General features: G+C 41.6%; 1 protein-coding gene across 2 annotated transcripts in view; it reads right to left on the minus strand.

The window, feature by feature from the left end:
- Window positions 1-26,601, minus strand: part of LOC132378439 (aryl hydrocarbon receptor-like) — a 194,690-nt gene that overhangs the window by 15,838 nt on the left and 152,251 nt on the right. For both annotated transcript variants that reach the window (XM_059945360.1, XM_059945359.1), the window contains 2 exons: window positions 18,260-18,349; window positions 973-1,108 (listed from right to left, as the gene is read on the minus strand). In XM_059945360.1, coding sequence (XP_059801343.1) covers window positions 973-1,108; window positions 18,260-18,310 — 187 coding nt within the window. In that variant the 5' untranslated portion in view covers window positions 18,311-18,349. The remainder of the gene's footprint in view (window positions 1-972; window positions 1,109-18,259; window positions 18,350-26,601) is intronic.

The following is a 26,601-nucleotide window of genomic DNA, read 5'->3' on the forward strand; positions in this document are numbered from 1 at the left end:
AGACACCCGAAATTAAAGTTGTCAGGGCTGTCTCATAAATATACAAAAACTATTGATTGCCTACACCGGTGACCATGTCTGATATGTTAAGTGACAACATCCATCTGGTCTGCCAGCTCCAACTGTCACAATGGTGCAAATAACTTAGCAATGTTGCCTGGTTTGAAGCAAGCCAATTAACATAACCCCATTGTCTGAACACTTGGCTATTGCATATGGAATCTCTTAGTCTGTGGAGGAGCTTGTGCTTTTAACTTCAATTTACGGCTTGGAATTTACTAAAAACTGAAGGCTAATTGCAAGCTTCCTGAACTTATTTACATTTACAATATGAAATGAAACATGGTTCTTGTTTGAATTAATACCTGAATACTCTACAATATCCAAAATGCTCTGTAACAAATATATTTTAAGTCCCAAAGAAATTGCAGGTTTTTACCTTCATTATCTACCACACCTCATCTCCTCCCATCCCCAAACACTAATCATAGTAATCAATACTGCATTTAACCTGTCTGTAGTTTGTAGGCAAAGTCTTTGTACCAGCCTTCAAAATAAACAAATTAAAACATAACCCTAACACTGCATGCTAATTTGACTGAGTGAGGTAGCAAATGAGCAATAGGGAATCAACCGACCATTGGACATCCTCTTTCCATGCAAAACCAAAGCAAATGAATATCAGGAAGAAAATATATGTCATAGTAACTCATCACATCCAGTGGGCCTCCTGTTGAAGAACTTCAAGCCTGAGATACCATTGAACTACACTTGGTTCCATTCCATTCTTTCTGTGGACTCTTAACGTCAGCTGAAATAATCTATATGCTTGTCAAAATGTGCTATGAAAAACAAATGCATCATGCAGTCACACAATCACAAACTACTATTTTAGTGTGACTGTAAATTTTAAGGGATGCCCATTGTACTCAACTGTACACTACGAGAAGGAAATAGTTTGGATATACTCACTATTAGTTCCCTGGCCTGAAGGATCGTGCCCAGATATCTGCTGTGGCGGATTCATAGCCCAGTGTAGCTGCCTCTGGAACTCCTGTCGATCATCAACATGGATGAAGTCGTACATGCTCTGGTGCATCATGTCAGTCTACAGAAACAAAGATAGGAAAGGTACAAGGAGCTAGCATTAATTAACAGAAAGCGGGTTTTGGGTTAATGGTGGTGTATAGTAGATGAAATTCCTCTTGTGACGGTAAAGATACGACAGGGTGGAGAAGATATACCAGGTACTGTATTCAAAGTAAAGCTGAACAATATCAGACAGCACACACAAAATGCTGGTGGAACACAGCAGGCCAGGCAGCATCTATAAGGAGAAGCACTGTCAACGTTTCGGGCCGAGAGTCTTCTCCTTATAGATGCTGCCTGGCCTGCTGTGTTCCACCAACATTTTGTGTGTGTTGTTTGAATTTCCAGCATCTGCAGATTTCCTCGTGTTTGAACAATATCAGCATTGTTCATAGTTTTCTGCAAGAGCCTTCACTGTTTATTTAGCCAATGAGAAATAAAAGTTTTCTCTCAGCAGAAGAGTCAACAGCTAGGGGCAGACTTAAAGTGGTGGAAGGATTAAATGAGAGATGAAGGAAAAATTGTGATTGTGTGGGAGTCTGGAACTCACTACAGGAAAACATTGTAGAAAGAACACAGGCAGCCAAAGCAGAGTCTCTGAATATTTTTTAAGGCAGAAGTGGATAGATTCCTGAGTTAAACAAAAGAGTAAAATTGAAGTTGCTGTTCTGTTTCGTAAATCTAGAAACTAATTGAAAGAAAAACATAGAGCCTAGGATAAATGTGTCTTCTTCATTTTACTTTAGTGAGGCATGCATATATGACATGGTGATGAGATGGCGTATGCCACTCATGTACGTTGTACATATAACCTATAAAGAATTATGTAAACAATCAAAGAATGCTTAATCAGACAATTTTACTCAAATATTACTGAAATATTGAATATACTATAGTTCCAGTCAGATCAACCCTGGGCTTATTGAATATTGCAGTGGGTTTGGATGTTGTTGGTCTATTTCTGCTCCTAATACATACGTACAAATGTAAATTGGTGATGGCAGTATTCCTGCGTACCTGTTTCCCATTTTGTTCTTGAACATGGACACTGTTAATTAGGGAAGTGCTGCCAAAAAAGTGTTGGCAATGTGCTGCAGCACTTCCTGAAGATAATACACACGTGGTTAGCATGCAGTGATGGTAGAGGGAGTGCATATGCAGGTCTGGTTTGGCTTGTTTCAAGGATAATATAAAAACAGCACAATGCTTTCCTTACTTAGTGCATGATGTAAGCGTATGTTAGGATGCGCTGTGTGGTTTTTAATGCAAGTGTGGGGAGAGTAAGACAGTCTCAGTGTTGGATATGACCCTGACAGTACACCACAGCTCATGCTATGAACAAGATGAATAAACACATCCCTTTGTAGGAATGCCACTAACCTACTGTGGTGAACTATGTGCCTGTCTGGACACACCCCCTGCTGACTGCTCCTGTGGCTCCTCCCACAGGCCCCTGTATAAAGGAGATCTGAGGCCTGACGCTCGGCCTCAGTCTCCAGGACATTGTATGATAGACACTCACTCCTGGTCCCTTCTTTCAGTCAATAAAATTGATGCACCATCAATAGCCAGCTCTTCACTCTGTTCGGGTATCCCTGCTATATCCACAGTGATAGAGGGTCCTCCTTTATGAGTGACGAGCTGCGCCGGTACCTGCTGGCTAGGGGCATTGCTACCAGTCGGACCACGAGTTATAATCCCCGGGGTAATGGCCAGGTGGAGCGGGAGAATGCCACAGTGTGGAGGCCACACTTTTAGCCCTTAAGTCAAAAGGGTTGCCGGTCTCTCGATCGCAGGAGGTCCTCCCTGAGGCACTGCACTCTATCCGCTCTCTGTTATGTACGTCCACCAATGCCACCCCTCACGAACGCCTATTCTCTTTTCCCAGGAAGTCTGTCACTGGGACCACCCTACCAGTTTGGCTGACATCCCCGGGGCCAGTGCTGCACCGGAAACACGTGAGGAGCAATAAATACTCCCCGCTGGTAGAGAAGGTTCACCTTCTACATGCGAACCCCCAGTATGCTTACGTGGTCTTACCTGATGGGCGGGAGGACACGGTCTCCATCCGCGACCTGGCACCCGCAGGTGCAGCAGACCACTACCCTGAAGGCTCTCCGGTAACTATGAACCCTGCACCAGAGGTGACACCGTGCTCACCAGGCCCTACACAGACTCCTCACGACACTTGTATACCGGGCGTTTCGTACGCATTTATACCAGGCGCCTCGCACATGCATGAGGGATCACCGGCGCCTAGTGGGCAAGAACAAGCGCAACCTCCGTCCCCTGTGCAATCACCAATGTTGCCAGCATCTATGCGATCACAACCGGTGCTACGTAGATCGCAGCGACAGATTCGACCACCTGATAGACTTGACTTGTAAGAAACTTCGCCACATGAGGACTCTTTCAAATGAAGGGGGGGTGAATGTGGTGAACTATGTGCCTGTCTGGACACGCCCCCTGCTGACTGCTCCTGTGGCTCCTCCCACAGGCCCCTGTATAAAGGAGATCTGAGGCCTGACGCTTGGCCTCAGTCTCCAGGACATTGTATGATAGACACTCACTCCTGGTTCCTTCTTCCAGTCAATAAAAGCCGATATCTCGCCTTACGTCTCAGTGTGAGTTATTGATGGTGCATCACCTACTCATGTTCCTCTTTGCCACACTTTGTGTGCTAACGTTACATGGTCCGAATGGTGTGGACTGAATGTTGGAGAATTATATTCTGGTGTGCAATGTTCACTTCTGAACATTGGCTAATTGTGATATATTGATGCCCATTATATTGTGTATTTTAGGGGTTGGTGATTCATGTTCTGGTGTGCACTTCCTGGTTTACTCTGGGTGCTGGTGATTATATATTGGTACACACCATATGGTGTACACTGGATGATGACCAGTTATGGAGACGCAAGAGACTGTTGATGCTGGAATATGACAAAACAAACAAAATGCTTGAGGAACTCAGATGGTCAGGCAGCATGTGTGGAGGGAAATGAACAGATGACATTTTGGGTTGGAGCTCTTCATCTGGATCAATGAACCCAAAACGTCCCTCCATTTCCTTCCATATATGTTGCCTGACCCATTGAGTCCTGTTGTGTACTTAATACTTCAGTAATATTTGAGTGATTTGTAAATATATTTTTTGATTAAGCATTCTTGTTCATTTAAATAATTCATTATGGGTTATACGTAAAAGCAAGTTTACTGCACATGCCATTCCACCACACATCTTATCTGTGCACCCGACTTAATGTAAATATGAAGTTAGACTCGCACCCCTGGCTCTCTTGTTTTCCTTTCGATTAGTTTTTGTGTTTTGGAGTTATAAAACTTAAGTTCCTCTGGTGTCTTGTTTGTTGCTTGTGATTCATATCTAGCTTTCTTCATAGTGTGTGTAATAGTGTTCTTCATAGCGTGTTTAATAATGTTCTTCATAGTGTGTTCAATAGTGTCCTTCAATAGTGTGTTATGCTTAATAGTGGTGACTTACATACACGTGTGCTAATTGCTAGGAATGCAGCTACTTGTGAATACTAGATGACAGTGTGTTGACTGGAAGGGGAATAGTGATCAAATTATATGATGTGGTTCGTATACTTGTGTATCTGGTATTCACAAAGTGACAATGATTTACTACTGGAATCCAATGTAAAGTTTCACACCTGGCTCATACTCATCTTCAGTTTGCAGCCGGTGTTGGTCACTGGGATGAGCATTGTATCTTCAGCAGGAAATATAAAGACTGTAAGATCAATCTGCCAGGCCAGTTATATCTTGGTAACTGATTACTGAGCCTAGTAGCAGAGGGTTGAGTTTAGATTGCCTTACTTATGATCTGATTGAATAAAGGACTGGAATGTAGGAAAACAAGAAAAGATTAAAAATTAGCATTACTGTATTAACAAATTCCATTCTGGTTAAAGAACTTGATGTATTTGAGGAAGCAAAACTATGAGTAATTGTTGCCTTTATTGTAAGATCCTCTCTGTTTATTATGTTCATTAAACATATCTCATCTGTTGGGTGAAATAAAAAGCTTGCATTTGTATGGCAGATTTTACAACTTCAATCCATTTCAAAATGATGCAAATTGCATTACATGTCATTGGGAAGATTGTCATATTGTAAGGTGGGAAGCACTGCACTCAACTTGTTCAGAAAAATAATGGAGATGACAAGAAATTTCCAATAAATATTTGACAGAGAAGTTTGTTGAAGAACACTAGATTATCATTTACATCCACCTAAGGCACCTAGACTTATGAGTTCTTCTTCCCAGAAAAAGATGAAATCAATAATCAACTAGGTCATCGAAAATAGTGGTGAAATATACCAGACTATCACATGTAAAAAAAATAGCAGCATGAGCTGTCTCCAGGCTTTGTGTTAGCGCAGCTGCAGCTCCCTCTTCTGATTAACTGTACTTTGCAATAGACTAAAACTTCATAAAATTTGGATTTCCACACCCCCCTCCTCTCTGACAGGAATGCTTTGGGTGACATGGCTGTCTGAAATAGTTATCATTTCCATATTTTCCAGAGCAGAGGCACGCTATGGGCTGCATAACAGAAAACAACGACTGAACATTTGTACATGAATGTCACAAGTAGCCAACACTTGATATACATCACAGAGCATTGCAGCTGGCATATCAAATGTCCATTGCATGAGACCAGCCTGTTGAAAAGGAGTCTGCACTGTTTCTCCTGGCACAAGCATGATTTTAAGCAAAGGATGTAATTATAAGTAACCTCCTGCAATTCCCTAATATAACCTTGCCTTCATCTTATATGTATTTTGTTGAGGTGAACCAAAAATTAGCCCTTTTACGCTAGATTAATAGTTACTGCACTGTGGTCACAGCCAGTGCTGAACCTTTCAAATTCCAGCCTTTATCCAAAAGAACTGCATTTGTCTTTCCTGCTTCAGCTCTGAGACGTCTTGTGTTTTACTATCCCAAGATAAATCCAGTAGCAAAAGTGCATCTTTGTCATTGAATATATCCACACCCGACTTCTCCAATGCACACTGGTCAGTCTGTATTTATCTTCCTTCTGCAAACAGGAAATCATCCAGTGTTCTGCTGATTAAACCCAAAACACTTGCCAAATCCCGTTCACCCATTATCCTGGTGCTCATTGACAGGATACGGTATTGACTCCATGTTTTAAGAAGATTCTCATCATTGTTTTCAAATCCCTCCATGACCTCAACACTGCAAGTTCCTTTAGACCTCCAACCCTTGGAGCTTCCAGATTCCCAAACTCAGGAAGCTGGTCTCTTGCACTCTGTAGCTTGCTGTCTCCCTTTCCTCCTTTAACATGCTTCTTAAACCCTAACTTTTAAAAGATTTTGACCCTCTACAATCCTATTCTCTTTGGTGCTTTAGTGACAAATTTTGAATAACACTCAATAGGTAGGTCAGCCTCTGCAGAGTATGAAACAGAGTTAACATTTCAGTTCTGACATCGGGTCTTTGCCCTGAAACACTAACTTTATTACCATTTCTTTGAATGCCGCTTGACCTTCTGAGTACCGTAAATTCCGGACTATAAGCCGCTACTTTTTTCCCACGCTTTGAACACTGCGGCCTATACTACGGTGCGGCTAATGCATGTTTTTTTTTCATGCCGCCAAAAACATTTTGCCTCGTAACAGTAGACCAATAAAATTGATGAGTAGTTCACAGAGGTCCAATGAAATTGTGCGATAAATCAAGCGCACTTTCACAATTAAATTATTGTAAATCAGTCATTTGTACTCACCCTCATCAACATGGAAAACACTCGAAGAAAAGCATATGATGCAGCTTTTAAGTTAAAGGCGATCAATCTGGCGGTTGAAGAAGGAAATTGAGCTGCTGCACATAATCTTGGCATAAATGAATCGATGGTGAGTTGGTGGAGACGCCAGCGAGAAGAACTGAGTCAATGCAAAAAGACGACAAAAGCTTTCAGAGGCAATCATAGCAGATGGCCCGAACTTGAAAATTTAACACACAGAGAGTAGGTGGCCGCGGTGTTTCCACCGTGCAGATCAGGCTGAAGGCTAAAGCAATCGCCACCAAAATGAAAATCGAAGATTTTAGAGGTGGGCCATCGTGGTGTTTTAGATTTATGAGACGAAAAGGCCTGTCCGTCAGGGTACGCACGACTCTGTGTCAGCAGCTCCCTCCCGACCACCCATGAGGAAAAACTTGCTAACTTCTGCACATTCACTCAAACAAAGATAGCAGAGAATTCCAGCGGGCCAGATGATATCATAAATATGGATGAAGTACCTTTGACGTTTGACCTGCCTCTCACTCGGACTGTTAATAAAAAAGGTGACTCGTCCATCACACTGAAAACAAGTGGCCATGAGAGAATGCATTTTACTTGTGTTCTGAGCTGCAAAACATCTGGACTAAAGCTTCCACCGATGGTGATTTTTAAGCGGCTGACAATGCCAAAGGAAAAATTCCCAAAAGAAATCATGGTGAAAGTCAATAAGAAAGGTTGGATGACGGAGAGTCTAATGAAGGATTGGCTGAGAGAGTGCTACGCCAAGCGACCAGGGGGATTTTTTCACAGAAAAAAAGCATTGCTCGTTATGGACAGCATGAGGGCCCATATAACAGATTCAGTGAAAGCTGCCATCAAGAGTACAAACTCAATTCCAGCTGTGATTCCTGGGGGCACCACGAAGTATTTGCAGCCACTGGACATCAGCGTGAACCGGGCATTTAAAGTGGCGCTGCGCGTTGAGTGGGAGGCTTGGATGATGAGCGGCGAGCAATTCTTTACCAAAACAGGACGCATGCGAAGAGCATCTTTAACTCAAGTCTGCCAGTGGATCCTAAATGCGTGGAGCCGTGTCCAACATCCACCATCACCAACGGGTTTTGAAAGGCTGGACTGCTGTGTGATGAAGAGGACCGCGTGCGCTCAAGTGAGAGCGCCAACGAAGAGACTGAAGTGAGTGACGAGATCCTGAGGTTGTTCAATTCGGACACTGAAGAAGAGGACTTTGATGGTTTTAGTGCACAGGAGGAAGATGAAGAAGGCGATCAATAACTTTTCCTGGTAGGCTGCAGTATATATATATTTTTTACCAGTCGTTAGGAGATATTGGAATGTTGTTCGTGCACTGTTCAGTAAAAAAGTATACGCAACGTAATTTGTGTGTTACCGATACGTATGTATATTTAAAAGTAGCTGAGTTACAGGCACTGTTCGAAAAAAAGCATTTGCAATATGTATTTGTTTATGTTACCATACGGATTTAATTAAAAGTTAAAAAATCCTCACGTGTAATATCTTTCTGTGTAAATATCTCATATTACAACGTGGGACACCTGCGGCTTAAAATCCGGTGCGGCCTGTACAAGTACAAAATTGATTTTCTTTCTAAAATTAGAGCGTGCGGCTTTTAATCAGGTGCGCTCTGTAGTCCGGAATTTACGGTATTTCTAGCATTTTCTGTTTTTATTTCGTCTTTTTTATTTTATTTTGCCGCTGTCAAATTCTTTTCGATAACCCTCTTGTGAGGCCCTTGGGTTTTTTCCAAAACTAAATACACGATAGAAAGAAACATATAATTTTCAGAAGGACACCAGATTCCTGTAAATGCTGCATTCCACTTGTACTTAACTGGTCCCAGGATTACCAGCAATCCTTCAAGAGGGAAGTTCATACCATATACTGACATTACTTTGTTTAACTCCAACATTAACAATGGAAGTGTTGGCATCCACCTGGGCTTTCTACCCATTCCCTCTCCTATTAATCACACCCTGGAAAATGTAAAATACATCATCACTATGGTTTGGTCAATTTAAAAAATCTCTTACCTATTTCTCACAGAGGCACAGATGGCTATGGCTTATGCCCTCAGTGCATCTGGGTGATTTTGGATATCTTCTCTTAGTAGGGCCAGGTGATGTAAAAGTACCTCATCTGTGGGGTCTATTTAATTTTAAATCACTAACCTTATGATGTCCCCATGAGTTTAAATACATCCTCTTACTGGATGCAGGTGTTGTAAAATATGCCTGCATTAATATGTGATGTATTTAATCACTTGGGCATCCTTGTATACCTCTGCCATCAAATAAACCTGATGCAGTTTTAGATCTCTCTATTTTTCTGTGCCTCACCCAGAAAGTTACCACATTAGGAACTCACCATTGCATATAACTTACACTAGTAATGAGGAATGGGCTAATAAGTTGCCTGAGGTTGCGTAATTGTCAAGGCAGTTGATCAACTCAGTACTTGTGAATGTAAAATGCACTACAGCAACGCAAGGTGCAGATCAAGAACAATGGAACACAAAGTTGAACTTGGGCATTTGACGATTATATGCCAGTGCATGGAATCATTGGGTTAACACTTGCAATTTGAAGAAAGGAACAATGGAAACTGCAGGCACAACTCCAGTCCAGTTACATCAGGACTCTTAGAGTCAAAGTTCAAAGTGCATTTTATTATCAAAGTATGTATACTCTATACAACTTAGAGATTCACCTCCTTACAGGCAGCCATGAAACAAAGGACCCCAGTAGACCCCATTAAGAATGAAAGAAGACAGTCAAATACTCAACGTGCAGAAAGAAAAAAAAAACTGTGGAAACAATAAAACAGCATTAAGAAATGGAGTTCACAATACTAGGCATCACTGCAGCTGATTCAGAAGACTACTAGTTGCAGGGCACACCCTCAATCCAGTTTAGAATCCAACAATCTCGCAGAGCAGTGAGCCGAGCAGGACCATCTCTCGCCTCTGACCGTTTCAATGCGGCTCAGTGCGGAAATCGTCCAGACCTCCGGTCGTTCCCTGCCCACTGGCTCAGGCTCTGATACCGTCAGTAGCCAGCCTTTTCAATTTGCTCGGCTCTTAAATTGTTCAAATCGTGGGTCCTTCCTAGCTTCACATCTTTTTTGCAGCATCTATGATAAAGTGCAGGGCTCTTTCCATTCATCAATAGAACTAATGGAAGTGTTCCTCAGGGGAAACAGTACAGTGAAAGTTGAATGCATGGGCCCAATTCTGTCGACCCAAATGAAGTCAAAGAGAGAACCTCACTGATAGAAATTATCACAGATGGTGAACGACATAGATCCTATGCAGACACCCAAAAAATATTTAACTTGGTGAGTTAATGGAGATGGCTGAATCACTTCAACCCAGCACTAATTTGCAATGAGAAAACCAAGGCCAAGCAAGATCCATAGTGGTTAAACAGTGGCCTTGACGAATCTGTCACAAGATTGTAACTCTGGCACTGTTCTGAACGAGTGCAGTGAGGCAAAGCCATGTGTAGCTGAAGAGATAAACAGATTTGAAAGTGTGTATAAAATAGCATATCAATAGAGATGGCTTCTGAAAATGCCAGGATGTTTGGCTAGTATATAACAGATGGGCAGATGGCAGTAGCAAGTGTAGGAGCTTTGTTGTTGCGCCTGACTCACTTAAATAAAAGTAGTATAAAAGTCATGGTGGGCAGCAAATGCCGCTGCTGGTATATCGGAGATCACCTCACAGACACACTAACAACATGAACTAACTAACAATTGTAGAAGGAAGGGTACAGAGCGTCAATGTCCAATAAAGGACACAGATTGCAAGGAAGAATCATGTCAGCCAAGTGGGTTCCCCAAGAAAGGATAATACTGACAAGATCAAACTTCAGAGAAGAACTCTTTATAGTACTGAGGCTAGTAAACCACAGGAAGAGCAAATCTGAAGTGGTAGCAATCCCACTGTGGAATCAATAGGAAAGGTAGCATTTTTAAAGTGAAATTAAAAATGTAATGTCTACTCTATTAGTGTAAACTTTTACACAGCTGATGACTGCTCTATCATGAGTAGAAGTATGTCTATCACTATACAGAGGTCATCCCTATTCTTACTTTATTTCCATTCCCCATCCTTTATCAATAGCTGATAGAATGGAGTTAGTACATGTTATGGCCCACTAGAGATCTGGCCTGATATTGGACCATGCAAATAAGTGTTGAGCAAAATACAAAATACCAAGAGAATTTGAAGAATGATTTGAAGAACATCTTCAGAATGGGCACTATGTAGCCTTGTCTAAACAAGCTTCTGGAACCATATGAAGAGGCGCTGAAAGACCCCCCCTATTGATATTAAGGGGCACAAGGACTAAATACTGATTCAGGTGCACCAGTCCATGTGTAGAAATGGCCTCAAGGCCATCGCAGTAAGCCCACATGGACTCCTGGAGAGACAATGATGATGGTGGACACTCATTCAAAGTAAATTGTGATAAAGCATGTAGGTCATCATATGTACAAGAGAATAATTTAGATCCATGCTTGCAATGCGTGGTCTTCACAAAGATGGGTAATGGATAAAGGTCCACAGTTTAAGTTTGTTTTAGTTTGAGGAAACTGTAACACAAAATAGACTGAAACATTGCCTCACAAATTAACATGAAATAGGGAAGCAGATAGGTCAGTATAGAGAGTGGAGGAGTTACTGATATAGCAAATCTAGGGAAGAGAAGTAAATATTACGATGAAATGTTAACTCACAACTTTTCTTCTGAGCAATAGCTTGAAGCCATACTCGACTACAAGGCACACACCCGGAGAAGTGCTGATGCACAGAAGACTCAGCACGCATCTGAGTAAAAACTCATTTCAATCTGGAAGGAAAGGCAGCTAAAATATCACACCACATGCAGTGAAGGAAGGGATTGGCATTATGTGATGAGATTTGGCTGCTGACACTTCCAGCAAGTCAGAAGTAGGAAAATGAGATATCGCAGCAGTTATCTTGTAAGAGTTAGTGAGAGGGTCAGCAAAGATCTTGAGGAGCACAGCAGAAATATTCAAGAGAATAATGATAAAGGTTGTGTGCCAACGTCGCAAGAATACTGAACAAGGTTAAAAAATAGGAAAACTACAGTTGTCAAAGAGTCAATGCAAAACACAGCTAAGTGACTCCCTCAATGAATGCAGAGACAGAAGCCACATCACGAAAATCCGTAGATACTCTGTGTCCCCGATCAAAACAACTAACACCTTTGAACTTTAAAAGATCAAAGAGAATTTCAAGGAATTGAAATAATTAAATTTATAAAATTGGTAAAGTTGTTAAATTAGTTAAATTTCTTTTGGCTAAAAGAAGAACAGTATACATACATGGTGTGTAAATGTGTGTGATACCAAATGCACAACTGATCATGTGTGTCACTATACATATACGCATAATCCAAATCTAAACAGAACCTCACATAAACCTGGCACACATTCTAGAGGTCTTCATGTTTCCAATATATTATCCTGCACACACTGCAAATAACTATATTAAGAACTCAAATATCCTACAACTTCCTGTGACTGGCTATTGGTGATTGTAAATGACTCCTCTGTCTGCTGTTGGAGACTTTAACCTGTCATCTCACTGGTGCCTGAATGAATTTCACACCTTCTTGGTACATCATTAATGGCCTTAGATATTCCCACTGTGATAGGCATCCAAATACAATGAGTGCTCATTCCATTTAGTGATAGTCCCTCCTGTAATCACCTACCATCTCATCAGTTTCCACATCCAATACACTATCATCTGCAGCTTCCGCTATCTCCAAGGGGATCCAACCACTAAACATATTTTTATCTCTCCCACCTTCGCTTTCTGTAGGAATTGCTCTCTGTGTGATTCCCTTGTCCATTTGTCCCTCCTCTTTAATGTTTCTCCAAGTGCCCCAAATAGTCCTTCCAAGTGTGGCAGCACTTCACCTGCGCAACTGCTGGGGTCATCTACTGTGTCCAGTGCTCCCAATCCTCCTCTGCAATGGTGAGACCTGTCATAACTTGGGGGACTGCTTTGTCGAGTATCTCCGCTCCGTCCGCCACAGGTGGGACTTCCTGAATCTTTCTGATTCCCGTTCCTGCTCTGACATGTCGATCCATGGCCTCCTCTTGTGCCAAGATGACACCACCTTCAAGATGGGGGAGCAATGCCTTATATTCCATCAGGGTACCCTCCAACCTTATGGCATGAATACCATTTTCTTCTTCCGGTGAACAGATTTCCTCCCTTCACCTTCCTCTATTCCCCACTTTGACCTTTCACTTCTTCTCACTTACCTATCAATTCCCTCGGGTGCCCACTTCCTTCCCTTTCCCCTATGGTCCACTCTCCTCTCCTATCAGATTCTTTCTTCTCCAGCCTTTGATCTTTCCTACCACCTGGCTTCACCTATCACCTTCCAGCTAGTCTCCTTTCCCTCCCCCCACCTTATTCAGGCATTTACCCCCTTCCTTCTCAGTCCTGGAGAAGGATCTTGGCCTGAAGTGTTGACTGTTTACTCTTTTCCATAGATGCTGCCTGTCCTGCTGAGTTCCTCCTGCATTTTGTGTACATAGCATTGAATTTCCACAATCTGCAGATTTTCTTGTGTTTGTAAGTACAATGAGTATAGCTTTGACAATGGTGGATAACCATAGGGGCCTCAGAGATTCAAGCATCACCATGTATCAGGACATAAATTAGGAAGGAGAAGGTTGTGTGAACTGTAGGTTGAACAGTAATGTTAGAATTAAGCTAGGGTCCTAACTTTTTCATTGAACTGCAACATTCCGATATATCAGTTCTCTTCCTGCTATGAAATTGGTGATTGCCCTTCCAGAAACCTAGAGAGTGAAAATCACAAGGGAAGAACAAGAGGACAGCAATGGGATCAGTACAGCTTCCAAATGAAACCCCAGTGTTCCTACAGGCTGGGCTGTGCAGGCAGGGTTTAACCAGGGCTTTTATAGAGTCACGGAGCAACACAGCATGATACAGGACCTTCAGGCCAATCAGTCCATGCCAACCGTGTTGCTCACACAACTGGCCCAAATTCCCATGTTTGGCCTGTATCCCTCCAAGCTCTGTCCTTCCATATACCCGTCCAAAACCTCCTTAAATTATAATATTGTACCTGACTCAACCACTTCCTCTGGAAGCTCATTCCAATTTCTCACCACTGCATGAAAAATGTTGTCTCTCAGGTCCCTGTTAAGTATTTTTCCAACTCGCCATAAACCTACACCCATTAGTTTTGGACTCCCCTACCCTGAGAAAAGATAGTTACCATCAACATTTTTGATGTCTCTCATCATTTTAAACATCTCTATAAGGTCAACTCCTCATTCTCAAATGTTCAAAAGAATAAAGACGTAGCTTGGCCAGTCCCTTCCTGTAACTCTGGCCCTTAGTTCTGTGCAACATCTTTGTAAAATTTTATTGCACTCTTTCCACTAACTGTAACTTGTTTTAGTGATGTTGCAATACTAATTAATTCTGTTGAATCACATAGTTTTCTAAAATTGCTTTGAGGTCCCAGAGTCTACAAAATTTACATACAGCCCCTCACAACTTTGGGATGTCCTAAGTATATTACACCCATGGATAAAATTTCTAAGGTGCATTTATCATGTTAATGCATGGTAGTCGATTTTCAATAGAAAACTTCCTCAAAAACAACAATATACCATTAGAGAAATTGAAGGACAAATATTGAGATGGCATCTTGAAGAAGTTCCCCACATTTCTTCATATAATACTGTACACTCAATATAAGGTCTTGTAAGGTCTGCAGCTGTGTGAAACATCTGTGTTGTTCCAGATCTTTGGTTAACGCCAATAGAAAGGGCAATCAGTAGACTGGCTCAGCAAGTTTGTGATTGTATATTTAAAACTCCCTTTAAAATATCTACTGCACATTAGCTTTTATTGACAAATAGGTAAATACAATGGCCATTTACTGGCATTATTTCACATTTGTGTGAATAATTTCCAATTATTGGATGGCTCTTATGATTGAATAAGTAATAAGTGGGATTTGGTGCATATGCAACCTGCCAGACATATTTCTTTCATTTGATATTGGACCAAGTAAACTTTAGATCTGTCTTATTTTTGTTATAAGTGCTCAAGAACATTTTGGCATTGGAGGGAATGGGTAGTTGGATAGGTGGTGGCGGGGAAAAATTGAAGGAAAGCATTTTTTGGGGGAGCATACTCTCTGACAAGATAGGTTCTGGGACCTTCTTTGTCAAGAAGCATCTTTTATTGATTAGGACGATTTGCTCTGAGAAGGCCATGGTGGAATGAAGAAATAAATTGAATTTATAAAGAATCTTTCATAGCTCTACGAAGTACTAAAGCCAATTGTGCACATTTGAATGCATTCTCTGCAGCTAAGTACAGCTTTTACATTTTATAGTGACTAACTCAGTGGTTATAATAGCAGAACAATATCAGAGGTGGTAAATCATAAACCTCTGATGGTCATTTCTGAAAATTAGATGACAAATTCTGGTAATTTGAGAGGAACTGTCTCAATGAGTGCCAGAAAATTGCATGTGTTTCCCCCTTGCCCTCCCTCCCTCAGCTTATATCTCACAGCATTTCTGCAGTAGCTGGCTGGTCCTCATGCCTTCAGGATACCAAAGATCAATATTGCTCACATTCCAGAAATAATCAAAAATATTAAATTCCTAAAATGCAACTTAGAAATACTATTGAAAAATATCACTCATATCTAATTTCAACCAAATTCCTTGAGACATTTGTTAGCTACCTTGAATTTAGCTGGGAAGACATTGGGAAATTCAGGTAGTGAATTGAAACCAGAAATCAACAGCAACCTGACGTATGTATGTATGTCTGCCATTGTGTATTAGAGCCAGGGTACTTCATAAGCACAGTGCAACTGAGGGCCTGATTTTATATTTACCTGCTGGTTTCCCAGGCCTCAGGAAAAAGAACACCAAAGCTGCCAGCCTAGAGACTTTTTTTTAGATTCAGCAGTGCTTCAGGTCAGAAGGCATATGAGGACTTTCATAACCTGTGCCTGTCTCAGTGACCCTCTGAAGAATCCTTCAGCCTTCCTTCCAGTGATTGTGGGCCCTTTAGCAGTTTCGGACCTTCCCACAAAGCTGCAGCTTGCTCCATGATCATTATTTATACCTTCCCATCCATCCACCACAATCATCCAGTCTTCAGGTCATCATTCCCTCCTCCCACCTTTCACAGATGATCCTCCAGCTGCATCTGCAGGGTCCTGCCGCTAGCTTCCAGCATGCAGCCTGTTACATTGTCAATCCAGCTGCTGGCTGAATTGGGAAATGAAAGGAAAATAAAAATAAACTACTCGTTACATTCAGTAGAACCCCAAGCTTAAAGCCATCTTTCAGTCCACTTTTCTACATCTCCTACATATCTCTGCCATCTTAAACATCAAGAATGTAACACACAAAATCATGTCATTTGGCTCATTGTGACGGCAGCTCTATGTTCTTCTAGAAGGCAAATTTCTCACTCTTAAACCAGTTTTGTACAATTACAACCATTTTGCAATGTCACAGGGTCAAATTTACTAATGTCTGCTTTATGAGGTAATTCCCAAATATGAGCAACTTTTAAAAGAAAACATGTCTACTTTAGTTTCTTAGTTCCAAGCTCTGCAGATATCTCATTCTAAGTATTCATCTTAAAGCCTATTGTAATGGAAAATTACTTCAATTCCCTGGAGCAAAACATGATAACTTTCATTTCTAGATTGTGCGGTGTCCCTCTGGAAGTTTGACCAGTTACTGGGCTCATGGGATGCTGTTATTCCTTTGGCAGTGCCTCTTCTGGAGCATTGTGGAACTTGGACCACATTGCCTGGAATAATATGGTCTTCTGCCCCAGCCTCCAAATGGCATACCTGCCATCTAAGTCAATTACCCCATGACTAGCTAAATCCAATTCCGTCCCACATTCCCAAACACATTCTCTCTCATCATCGTCTGCTCCTCACAGTGAGACTTTCTCTGATTGCCACAACACCCCAACCCACACCAAACATCCTCTAGTACCAGGCTCACTGCACCCTCAACCACATTCTGGTCATATTCAATTCAGGGCAGAGGCTATGTTTATTCCCCCAGCAGGCACAACATAGTTTTGTGGTCGCCCACAATCACATCTCCTAAATCTGCTCTTAAACATAGTACCAGTTGGCCCATTATTTGAAGGGGTACCATGTACGGTGAGTTGAACAAAGAATTGTCAGTAGATGGACCAGCTCTTTCAGTCATTGGCATCTTACCATTTTCAGTTAAAAGAAAAATCAGTTACATCTAATTGTGAATGACTTCCCAGTATTATTTAACCCTGACATTACTCATTCAGACAGGTCAAGGCAACTATGGACAGGTCTAGATGATCCCTAGCATGTAACAATAGTGTAGGTTTCAGATCTCTTGTGAAGGGTTGTTAACATCTGAATAGCCCATGAAATTCACCCTCCCGCATTCGCAAATGAACTTTGTATAACAGACATAGGACCAATTCAGAAGGAAGGGCTAAGGATTATTCTCTCTAAAACTTCCTCAGTGTTCTTTTCAGAGATTGCTTGTCTCAGCTGATGAACCTCGTATTCAAGGAATGGAAGGTTAGAAACTCAAAGCAAGAAGTATGGTGTCAGCTACATTAAAGTTACACGCTGAGATATTCTTTAACTTGGTGCAATATCTTGTCTGAAAAATACAGTTTACGTTGAGAACCAAATTTTCTGTGGGCCTTCTTTGTGTAAAGCATACATAGAGTTATCCAAACATAGACAGTCCTGTCAAAGTGTGTGCAACACACCACTCAATGTCACAGGATAGGCGAGCCATTTATTGTGACTTGTAGGGAATCACCTTATTTGATCCACAGCCAAGTGTTCAACTGCATAGCTCATCCTACTCCTTTAAGATTACACCACATCTCTCTCCTGTTCTTCACCACATTCTGTTCCATCGCACAAGGTTATCTTGCTGATCCTCCACCACTAGAATGCAGCCTGATCCATAATCTGGCCCAATGTTCCAACTTGATTTTTGTGGCCCACTAATGAAGCTCTGAACCTTCTTATACCACCCAGCTCCCCACCAATCACTTTCAAAAACCACTTTGCCCAACATACCTGACCTCTCCAAAGTTGGTGGCAACAGTAGAGGTGAGGCCTTTATGAAATTGTGGAATTCCTGCGCTAAAGTGCATTGGTGGACTTTTGGACAATGGACTATTGTTGCAGGCTGCATATATGCAAAGAGAAAACATGGGTCCCTCAGGTGACACTGATGTGCTGTTTAAGGTGCAGAATAATATCTGGGCTCCTTACCTGATGAAATCCCAGGTAGTCGATAACTGTGGGAGACACGTAAAAGACCATCCCGTCGGCACTCGCCACCAGCACAAATCCATCCAGAGCCTGAGGAACAGGAAGATGAAGCTAGTTCAATAGAATGTTGAAATAGTTGCGCCTTCAGCTGCAGGAAAACTAAACTCAGTAAAAGGATGCACCAATACCTTTAAAAAATTGGAAATAGAATCTGAAGGGGGATCGTTTAACAGCTGGAGATGATAGAAGTCAATGAGATCAGCTCATAGACCTCAGCTGGAGAAGAAGACAACTGATTGACAATGGAAGGCAGCACAAAACATAATTTGTTGAGGCACTAAATCTTTACTTGGCCATTGGGCCCCCAGATTCGATCCTGATTTCTCGTCTGTTTTTTTGGAGTTTGCATGCTCTTCCTGCGGCTGCATGGGTTTCCTCAGGATGCTCTGGTTTTCTTCCAAAGATGAGCTGGCTGGGAGGTTATTTGGTCACTGTAAATTACCCGAGTGTCAGTGGCTAGGCAGAGGATCAAAGTGGAGTTGATAGGCATGTGAGAGAGGTGGCTCACAGGAACACAAGTTGGGGAATGCATTCGGTGGGATTGTTCTGAGAGCCAGGAAAGACGAAATGGTGAAAACAGGAAAACTATAACACTGAAGTATTTCCCTTTTAAGACCACCGAAGTTCAAGAATAAACTATTTATGATTTATACAAATGGTCTACCATTGTATCCATCCAGTGATCTAAGGAGTGAGTATTGTTTTGTTTCACCCACTGGAGCCTTCTCATTTCTCAACTAGGGAAACCTGCAGTGTGCTCCTGGAGGAACTCTGCACTTTGAGAGGAGATGCTCCTCAACTCTGGGTGGCAGTAAGCAATCCTGCAAGGCCGTTTGGTGAAGAGAAGGGGAGCATTTTCCAGCATACGAATAAAAATATTTAACTCGCATTGCTACCTATGAGAGCTTGGCCTCACCAGAATCAGGTTTATTATCATCGCACGTGACATGAAATTTGTTAATTAGCAGCAGCAGTTCAATGCAATACATAATATTGAAGGAAAAAAAAACAAAATTAAATAATAATTACAAATAAATAAGTAAATCAATTACAGTCTACATATATTGAATAGATTAAAAATCGCACAAAAAACAGAAATAATATACAGTATATAAAAAAGTGTCCAAAGATTCAATGTCCATCGCTAAGTGTGTGCCTTCAGGCTTCTGTACCTCCTACCTGATTTTAACAATGAGAAAAGGGCATGCCCTGGTTGCAGGGTCCTTAATAATGGACACTGCCTTTCCGAGATACCACTCCTTGAAGATGTCCTGGGTACTTGTAGGCTAGTACACAAGATGGAGCTGTTATGAATGTACCACAGCTCTGAAGGGCCGAAGGGTGCGGGGTAGTCCCCTCCTTTGTGAGAATCGCAAGAGCATTATTGGGTTGGGTCAGAGGACCCAGGAAATGAGAGAGACCTGGCCATTGTCTCCTGGAGACCACGTTTGTGGATTGGGGACTATGCTATGTGCAAGCCCTCAGGCAAAGTGGGCTGGTTGAGAGAGAGATTGCATCACCCCAACCTGATTGACATCTACTACCCTGTGAGTTAAGATAGAAGAGGGGCTGTAGGGACAGCCCCTCAGACGCACCAGAAGAAATGCTAGCGATCCCATAATAGCGGGAAGCCATTTGAAGGAAGCCACGTGCGTTCGGTTCCCTTGCCTGGGGGCTGGTGGCTGGTACCATGGAAAACGACTTGGAACTAACAACGGGGAACCAACTCCCCCGACTCAACGGATTGGCCTCATAAAAGACCCGGGCAAGTTTAAAACCGTCTCTCTTAAACCCAAAGAGCTGCAGCTTGAAAGGACAGTGACTTTTATCTTTCCATCGGACAATACAATATCCCCTAGAGGCCTAGACAAACGATAGAGCTATTGCTTAATTGATGATTATTATTATACCCGCGTTTTTAGATTGAGTATTGACGACGTATGTTATCTGATGTCTGTATTAATCTTATTTTTGTGCCCCTTTATAAATAAAGACTTTTAAAAATAGTACCATCAGACTTCAACGGACCTCTCGATCTTTGCTGGTAAGTGACCCAGTTACGGGGTTCGAAACAGAGCCAACTAAATTTACAACCCTCTGCAGCTTCTTTTGGTCCTGTGCAGTAGCTCCCCAATACCAGACAATGATGCAGTCTGTCAGAATGCTCTCATGGTACATCTAAAGAAGTTTTTGAGTGTATTTGTTGAAACTTTAAACTCCTATTAAAGTATAGCCACTGTCTTGCCTTCTTTATAACTACAATGATATGTTGGGACCAGGTTAGAGCCTCGGAGATCTTGACACCCAGGAAACTGCTCTCTCTCTCTCTCCACTTCTCATCCCTCTATGAGGATTTATTTGAAATAGTGGCTGTATTTGTAATATCAGTCATTGACTGTAAAGCACTTTTCTGAACTGACATCTAATGCAAAACTCAGAATGTTGTGTAAGTGAAATGGACAGTGGCTACAGTGTCTGCTAATTGGACATAATGCTGTAATATGTGGATAGCTATGAAAACAATAGAAGAAATAATTAACTATTTTCATTTTTCCCCCTTTTCCTCGAATATGCACTGGAATTAGATACTAATTAACATTTTCATTTTTGATTTGATGTTAGTAACCAAACAGGAATTCTATAGACTTGGAAATTGGATCCCATCCCAATGTTTCTATCAGCAGAGCGTGATCTGTAACTCACAATGTCTGTGACATTATTTGGTATGTTTGATACTACACTGGAAATTCATCCATATACTTCTAGCCATGCATCACCCTTGCTTTGATCATGTCATTTCATGTGTAATATTCATCTAGGAAATTTGTGCAGAAAATATATATTCGAAAGCAAATGTTAATGGATAATCGATGATCATTCCTGGAGCAACCATGTTTTATAAGTGTCATGCTGGAAAGGTTTCTGTACTGGGACAACCTTGCACACAACTTCCAATGACCGCAATTGATCAACATCCTAATCCAATTCTTAACACCACCTGACTTTCATTCATCCCCCCAAATTTTTTGATCACTACCTCAAACTCTTGAACACAAACCTTGGATCACAAGCACCTGCCCCACTCTCACAGATTCTCAAAATATATCTCCAGTCTTGATTATGAATGCTGGGTTCCACTCATGAACATGCAGCTATCAGAGATCCTGAGGTCTGATCCTTACACTGTCAACCAAGATGTTGATTGCACTACCAACCCTAATCCTAACTTCATACAAACTAGTAGCTCCATTCTCTTCAATTCTAGTCGTCACCACACTTAAAACTACCTTTATTGGATATAAATCATTTTGGGAAGTCAAGGAAGGCGGTATATAAAAACATTCTTTCTTGTCAGGACAAAGGGTCTCGGCCCGAAAAGTCAATAGTGCTTCTCCCTATAGATGCTGCCTGGCCTGCTGCATTCCACCAGCATTTTGTGTGTGTTGCTTGAATTTCCAGCATCTGCAGATTTCCTCGTGTTAACATCTATCCTGAGTCAGTTTTGTCATATTTCCAGCAACCAGATTATGGAAATCTTAGAATTTAATTTACTATGGATCATTCATCACATCCAATAATGCTAATATAATTCCTTTCCAATAAATTCTATATTCTATGTATAAAATATGTCAAACATGATTTAACACACACATATAAAATATCATTCATAGAAGCCACGATATTTCCATCAAAAGCACAGTTAAAATTTTTTTGGAACTGCAGAAATTTTTAAATGTTTCCCCCTTAATTCTGACAACTTTTTAAATTCAGTTAGAACTGTTGCATTAGGTCAACATAAAAATAGTTGAGTAGCAATGTGATACATCCTTAATATCGGGAGGAGCTATTTATTAACCCAACTGTGAAACTAACATCCCACTCCCACACAAGTAATACATGTTTGATGTAATTCAGTAATAAAGTAAATAATCTGTAAGCCATATTCTTAACAACAGGACATACAAATATAGATATAAAAAATGCTGGAGGAACTCTGCAAGCCAGGCAACATCTATGGTAAAGAGTAAACAGTCGACGTTTTGGGCCGAGACCCTTCTCAGCCCGGAACGTTGACTGTTTGCTCTTTTCCATAGATGCTGCCCAGGCTGCTGAGTTCCTCCAGCACAGGGGTGGGCAAACTTTTTGACTTGAGGGCCACAAAGGGTTCTAAAATTTGACAGGGGGGCCGGACCAGGAGCAGATGGACGGAGTGTTTTGGTAATACACCTCATAAGAGAAAATAAAATATCATGGGATATGTAGAAACCATGTGCTTTAATTTCAATTGAAAATGAACAAATGCATTACAACAAAATATCTGTCTTTGAAGTCCCATGGTATTTAGCTATTTATTGAAATGACTTTTAAAACACTGAAAATTAAATGAATAAAATGCAGCTTTTTAAAATAGTAACAGTTATTATTTTAAAGCACTGAAAATTCTGTTATCCTTCAAGATATTATCATCATCACTCTCCTCCTGACTGTCTTTATTTCAAAAACAGTAGGAGATGCAGGTCTACTTGTCCTGCTCCTTCTTATTCAATTGTCCCCTGTGCCAAAACTCAACAACGACCCGCACAATGACAGAACATTGAGAGCGCGCCAGTATGCGGAGCGCGTTTTTTATTTTGAGAACGTACATGCACCTGCGCACTACTCATGTCCATCACTTAACAGAAATGACATGTAACATGTAAGGCTTATTGAAAAAAATATTTTCAAATGCATTTTTTACATACCACAACAAAGAAACTTATTTTTAATTTCAGTGGGAACAGTGTTGTTGGTCTCCCTTTTTAGCCAGCGCATCAAAGTCTGGATTTAGTTTTGTTGTGGTGATTCTCAGGATGGATCTGAGGTGTTGGTCAGTTAACTTGGATCTGTGGCTGGCTTTGTTGATGTTCATGACGCTGAACGCCTGTTCACACAAATAGGTCGAGCCGAACAACGCCAGCATCTTCTGTGCCGTCCTCCGGAGGTTTGGAAACACCTCTTTACCAAGTGAAGCATAAAAGTCATTCAGTTTAAGAGAGTTGAACTTCTCTTTTAAGACGGGGTCAGACTGAAGGTCGATCTGTTCCAGCTGTAGCACCTCTGGTGCTGTTTCAGGATCTTGTGACAGGGGACAGGCCACCAACTGAAGTGACTTGTCAATTTTTTCAAAATCAGAAAAGCGACGGCAGAATTCTCTGTGCAGCGCATCCAGTGACTCGCTGTATTTTTTCACATTTGCGCCGGCCTCTTCCAGCGTGGCTAGTGTGGGAAAATGAGTGAATAACTTATTCGAAATTTGCCTGGAGAAAAAAGCCAGCTTGGATTTAAAGGCTTTCACGTTTGTGTACATGTCATGCACAAACTGATCCTTCCCCTGTAGCTTCACGTTCAGTTCATTCATGTGTGAAAATATATCCACAGCAAACGCAAAGTCACAAAGCCAGCTCTTGTTGCTCAGCTCAGGAAATTCGCCGGCCTTCCTCTGTAACTCCAAAAATGCACCGATCTCCTCTTTGAGCTCCCATACTTGTTGAAACACTTTGCCCAAACTTAACCAGCGGACCCGGGAGTGATAAAGTAGGTCCTGGTGATCCGCATCAGTTTCCTCCAGGTACGTGATGAACTGACGGTGCTGAAGTCCCCCTGCACGTATAAAGTTGACAAGTTTTACGACAGGATTCACAACATGATTCAGCTGTAATACCGATTTACATAGAGATTCCTGGTGGATGATGCAGTGAAGGAAAATAACATCCTGGTCAGGATTTTCATCTTTCACTTTATTCTGTATTCTCCTCAGCAGGCCGACATTTTTCCCCGTCAAATTAGGAGATCCATCTGTGGTGACGTTGATAAGTTTACTCCAAGGGAGCTTCATATTTTCGATGACAGCAGACACCCGGTCATACAAGTCCTCTCCCCGTGTTTTTCCTTTCAGAGACTCCATTGTCAAAAACTCCTCCGTTATTTCAAAAGTATTGTTAATTCCTCGGATAAAAATGAGGAGCTGAGCAGTGTCTTTTACATCGTTGCTTTCATCCAGTGCTAATGAATATAACGTGAACGACTCTGCCTTTTTATTTAAGTTGCTGGTTATATCTTCATCTATCAGTTCCACACGGCGAGTCACTGTCCTGCGTGATAAACTGATTTTTTTCAAATTTGTCTTTGCTCTCCGGACACAATACTCCTGCTCTCTCCACCATACATTCTTTTAAAAACTTGCCTTCAGACAGAGGCTTGCTGGCCTTTGCTAATTTGAATGACAGCATAAAACTTGCCTTGGTACTTGAGTCATGAATGGCAGTTTGACGGTGAAAAAAATTTTGTTGAGCCTGTAAATTAGCTGCCAACCTCTGAGCATTAGCTTCTCGTTCTTTCGTTGACTGGTCGCTAGCATAGTTGGCATGTTTTGTGGCAAAGTGACAGCTGATATTATATTCTTTAAAAACCGCCACAGTCTCTTGGCATTTCAGGCATACAGCAGTTGATCTGTATTCGGTAAAAAGATATCTAGTTGTCCACTCCTTATTAAACACCCGACATTCTCTATCCACTTTTCTTTTCTTAGCTCCACTCATCTTTACAGAAGGGATGAGAGGTTGTAGCGGTGTGCTACACGCAGCGCTAAAATTATGACACGGAGTCGGTAACTGCAGTCGAAGGAAAAAACTTTATTCCAAATCCCCAGCCTCACTTTTAAGCATCCCTCAACCTGCCCCCCGTGGCACAGAGGCTCCAAAGCTCTGTGCTTACAAATCCCCGCAGGCTATCTCCCTTAGCCGGAACTCTGGCTAATTGTGAGCCGGTTCGGATGTGCCAGGAAATGGGTCGCCACAAGGTTACAAAGTAAAGCGCAAATGTGGAGTAATACGCTGCACCTCAACAAAGGTCAATGTATATAGAGTGCGTCATCTATTGGGAAAACGCCAGAATTGCGGGGAAAAAACGTTAACAAGGTTTATTAATATAATTTCATCAAGTTCTGCGGGCCGGATTAAAAAGCTTAAAGGGCCGCATATGGCCCGCGGGCCGTAGTTTGCCCATGCCTGCTCCAGCATTTTGTATGCGTCGCTTGGATTTCCAGTGTCTGCAGATTTTCTGTTTATTGAGATCTAAATATAGTGCTTGTTTTGCACACATTTAAGTGCAAATTCAAACCTGTTCCCCGCAGACACATTTTTAAAAGACAAATGAACAGGGATTATTATTAACAAGGTAAGGAACAACATTCTATCTCATTAAAATGCGTAGTTGGAAATTTAGTAAGGGACTTGGCTAAACATTGTGTGCATGTTTGTAAAATGATACACTGGTTTTAATTAAATAGAATTACATGGAATGCACAGCTCAAAAACAGGGAATGTAAGTTTCCTCCAACATTACCTGTATTCCTTCTATATATTTATCCTTTATGCAATGTCAGATGACAAAAAGGAGGATTCACGTAAAAAAATGTTTAATCCACTCCTCTCATTGAAAAGAGCATGCAGAAGAACGATAGGTATGGAAATCATGCTGAAAGTTGTAAAACAGATCGGATTTGGCACTGATGTTCCTGGGCAGATGTTACCTTTACAGAGCTTGCTGTGGAGGCCCCATAAATTGGAAAGGTAAAATTATAAAGCATAACACAAAGAAGTGCACATCAGGGTAAGAACTCCTGAAGTGACGAACAATTTTGATCAACACTTTGATTCTGGAGTGTGGTGGAAGCTACAGTCTTGTTTTATTCTGAACAATCTGCATATTCATAGTCCTTTGTGTAACACCGTGGTTAAGACTTCCACTGCTATGCTGTAGATATTTCATTTTAGCAGACCAAGACTGGTCTGTTCTGTTTTCAACCTGTTTGGGTTTGAGCAGAGATAAAGGGTTTTGTTGTTCAACTTAGGAATGTGGTGTCAGCCAATCAGGGTGGTGGAATTGGGAGAAGATTCTAGAGAATGTTGGGCAGAGAGGTTTTGTGAGGGACATTGGTGTGGGTCAAGGTCCTTTTTGGTGGGAGCTGGGAGAAGACAGGAGGGAAGATGACTCAGGATGTTGTCCCTGTTGCACATGGTGCTTTGTGCAGATGAATGGCTTCAAGGAGGAAGGACCTGTGCTCCTGTAGGGGAGCCTGATTGTTCGAGATGGATTTCGAGTGACATTTGGAAGGTGGTGTGTACTTTTACGCAGACCGAGGGTCCAGCACGTGAGTTACAGACAACTTCAAGATGAGATCCAACTTATGTGTACATTTGACTGCTTAATTATAATGGGCCCTTTTTGTGTTTTTCTTTTCT

Source organism: Hypanus sabinus, chromosome 20 (genome assembly GCF_030144855.1).
Source record: "Hypanus sabinus isolate sHypSab1 chromosome 20, sHypSab1.hap1, whole genome shotgun sequence".
In the NCBI taxonomy this organism is placed as follows: Eukaryota; Metazoa; Chordata; class Chondrichthyes; order Myliobatiformes; family Dasyatidae; genus Hypanus; species Hypanus sabinus.